The sequence below is a fragment of the Salvia splendens genome, chromosome 11 (genome assembly GCF_004379255.2).
Source record: "Salvia splendens isolate huo1 chromosome 11, SspV2, whole genome shotgun sequence".
NCBI lineage: Eukaryota > Viridiplantae > Streptophyta > Magnoliopsida > Lamiales > Lamiaceae > Salvia > Salvia splendens.
In genome coordinates this window covers 24,554,982-24,557,573 of record NC_056042.1, presented here as the reverse complement: position 1 = coordinate 24,557,573, position 2,592 = coordinate 24,554,982, and the positions used below count along the sequence as shown (strand labels likewise).

The 2,592-nt window shown below is 38.9% G+C and overlaps 1 protein-coding gene across 3 annotated transcripts; it reads right to left on the bottom strand.

Annotated features, from left to right (window-relative positions):
• LOC121753837 (uncharacterized membrane protein At4g09580-like) lies at window positions 1-2,592 on the bottom strand. Of its 3 annotated transcripts, XM_042149096.1 has the most exons (5): window positions 2,391-2,592; window positions 1,925-2,272; window positions 964-1,234; window positions 683-853; window positions 1-483 (listed from the first exon to the last, which is right to left on the bottom strand). In XM_042149096.1, the coding sequence occupies exons 2-5, from the start codon at window positions 2,179-2,181 to the stop codon at window positions 352-354; spliced, it is 831 nt and encodes a 276-aa protein (XP_042005030.1). In that variant the 5' UTR covers window positions 2,182-2,272; window positions 2,391-2,592; the 3' UTR covers window positions 1-351. The 3 variants fall into 3 exon arrangements, with proteins under 3 accessions (XP_042005030.1, XP_042005028.1, XP_042005031.1); XM_042149094.1 differs by having other exon boundaries at window positions 1,925-2,592; XM_042149097.1 differs by having other exon boundaries at window positions 1-479; window positions 1,925-2,592.

Below are 2,592 nucleotides of genomic sequence, written 5' to 3'. Positions count from 1 at the left end.
GTAGGATAGATAATTCAATTAGGGATAGATAACAAAAATAACATCCATAAATGAGTTATCTATCCTACCAAACATTACCAAACATGCGCTTCAAGTTAGATTTGTGTTACGATAATCTGTAGTTTCCGGTGTGTATATATGAATACAAATTCGATATATCTTGCTACAAGACCCAAATAAACCAAGGTGAGGATCTGTTAGATGTAAGAAGACCGAAGCAGGGGTGCGGATAGCAGTGCCAGTGTAGGCAAACTTTTCGCCAATTTCGTACCTAAATCAAGGTAGAAAACCAGCACAAGGACTCTCTCCTTCAGTCCTCCACGAGGACCGGAGTAATTGTACACAACAGCTCTACTCGTACACCCGCTTCCTCTTCAAAATGGTCGGAAGTAATAAAATTGACCCAATGAGGAAAAGCAGGACCAACGTTTTAAGATCGTAGAGGTCTTTCAGTGACTTCAGTTCACCAAGAGCAATCCCTGCCTAGAGGAACAAATGAAACGTGAAATAAATTCTTGATTTTGTAAAAATGAGTAAGGGGACGTTTACTTGGGGGTGATAAACAAGCTCAAAAGGATGCAATCCAGCAAGAGGTTGATTAATTTTTATCTATCTGAGCTATCACCCAAAGTAAATGTCCAGAAATACATGTGATTAAGAAAGTAAAAACCAAAAGTCTTACCCTGACAGTAATATAGGAAGCTGGGATGAGACCAACAACAGTTGCAAAAAAGAAAATATGAAACGGTATATCCACGATTGGTGATGCCAGATTGATAAACAGGTTTGGCAATGTTGGAGTAACTCTCAGAAAGAGCATGTAATTCAGCAACTTCTCTCTCCGCTTTGCTATCTGAACACATGTGTTTAAACAGAGAGTTTGAGCAAACTTAAGCAGCTCGTGTTACATACATAAAAATACACAAATAATTTTGAAATGTAAAACCGAAGATGATAATATACCTCAGCCTGGAAATATCTCAGTTTTTCAGGCCACAGCCAGTTGACAATAGGCCTGCCAATAAGTTTTGACAAAAAGTAGCAGGATGATGCACCTGCTGTGGCGTTGAAAACTACCAAGAAAAGACCTCTGACTACGCCAAAAAGTGCTCCAGCTAGTAATGACATGAAAATCGTCCCAGGTATCATGAATGTCTGCATGAATATGTAAGTCGAGCAATAACCAAGAATGAACTTTGCTGGGTGTAACTGAGCATAAATTGCAAGATGATCCCTACAGCACATCATACAAGTATAAATACTAGCGAAAAATGGCACACAATATGCTCAGAAAGTGACATTTCTATAAACCAGAAATGGCAGAATTTAAAAACTTGTAAAAAAAGATTCACAAAGGGACAATGAAAAAAGCAGAGGATTTTAGCCTATTCAGGTTACTATCGGAGACAGTCAACAACCAATTGCAAAAATACTAAAGTACATTACACAACACATGGATATGTATTTAGTCACCAAAGCGCACCACAGTCAATATATAGACTAGACTGCATTGATTAGAATCACACATTGTTGGGCTCCAAAATAAAAACTAAAAAGCCAAGTTATTTGTCGTCGTGTATTTAGTGCTTAGCTTTGCTTCGATATATATATGCACTCACCAGTCACCATCTATCACAAGTTTCTTTTCCAACAACCTCACAATTACAAATAAATCAGTATATTTTTTTTCACCTCTTGCACTTAATCAATTAATTTGATCAACGCATCCTCTTGAAATTTAATCAAATAATTCAAAAGGACTAGAGTTCATAATCAACATAAAATTCTCATAACAAAATAACACAAAACAGAATGCAGCATCTACAAATTAAGAGCTACACCATTACAAATGAATATAGATAATAATCAAGTGATGTCATTAACAAATCAAAATAGAAACCAACGCAATAATATAGCTACGTACTTGAGCGACCGGAGATCGGAGAGCGTACGGGGAAACTTTAGTAATTCATACTCCGCAGTCGGCATCGTGAGGTAAATGCACACCAATCCAGTAGAAAATACCAGAAACACCCCCAGCGCCGCCGCAAATTCCCATCGCGACAGAGGAAATCTATCCGCTTTCAACTTCTTCTCCGACGGAGAGTCAGCATTCTTCTCCACATCTCTATCCAGCACCCAGCAGCCGGCTTCCACCACCACGCTCCGCGGCGCCGCCATGACTGATCAATCAGCTGCGAAATCAACGCCGATACGATTTGGAAGCAGCTGCTTTTGCAGCGATGAAGACCGACCGGCTCTAATGCTTGATCTTGATTGTAATTAGAAAACCACATATTGAGGTTTTTGTATGGCTAATTGCAGCAGCTGGAATTGAATGCGTTGAGGACGAGGAGCAATAAATCGGCACACTAAAATGAGAAAATTACCTGACACATAAGAAGTGAAAATCACGAGAAGGGGATCAGGGAATCTGTTGAGGATTGGAAAAGGGTGAAAATTCTCAAACTCTAAGCTGAAGAAATCAGAAATGTGGATTGAAAATCGAAGAGGCGAACCCTAGAGATTTCAGATGGGTAGTGAAATTTTATTTGAAGAATATGCATTTTTAAGTTAGAAAGATATGGAGCG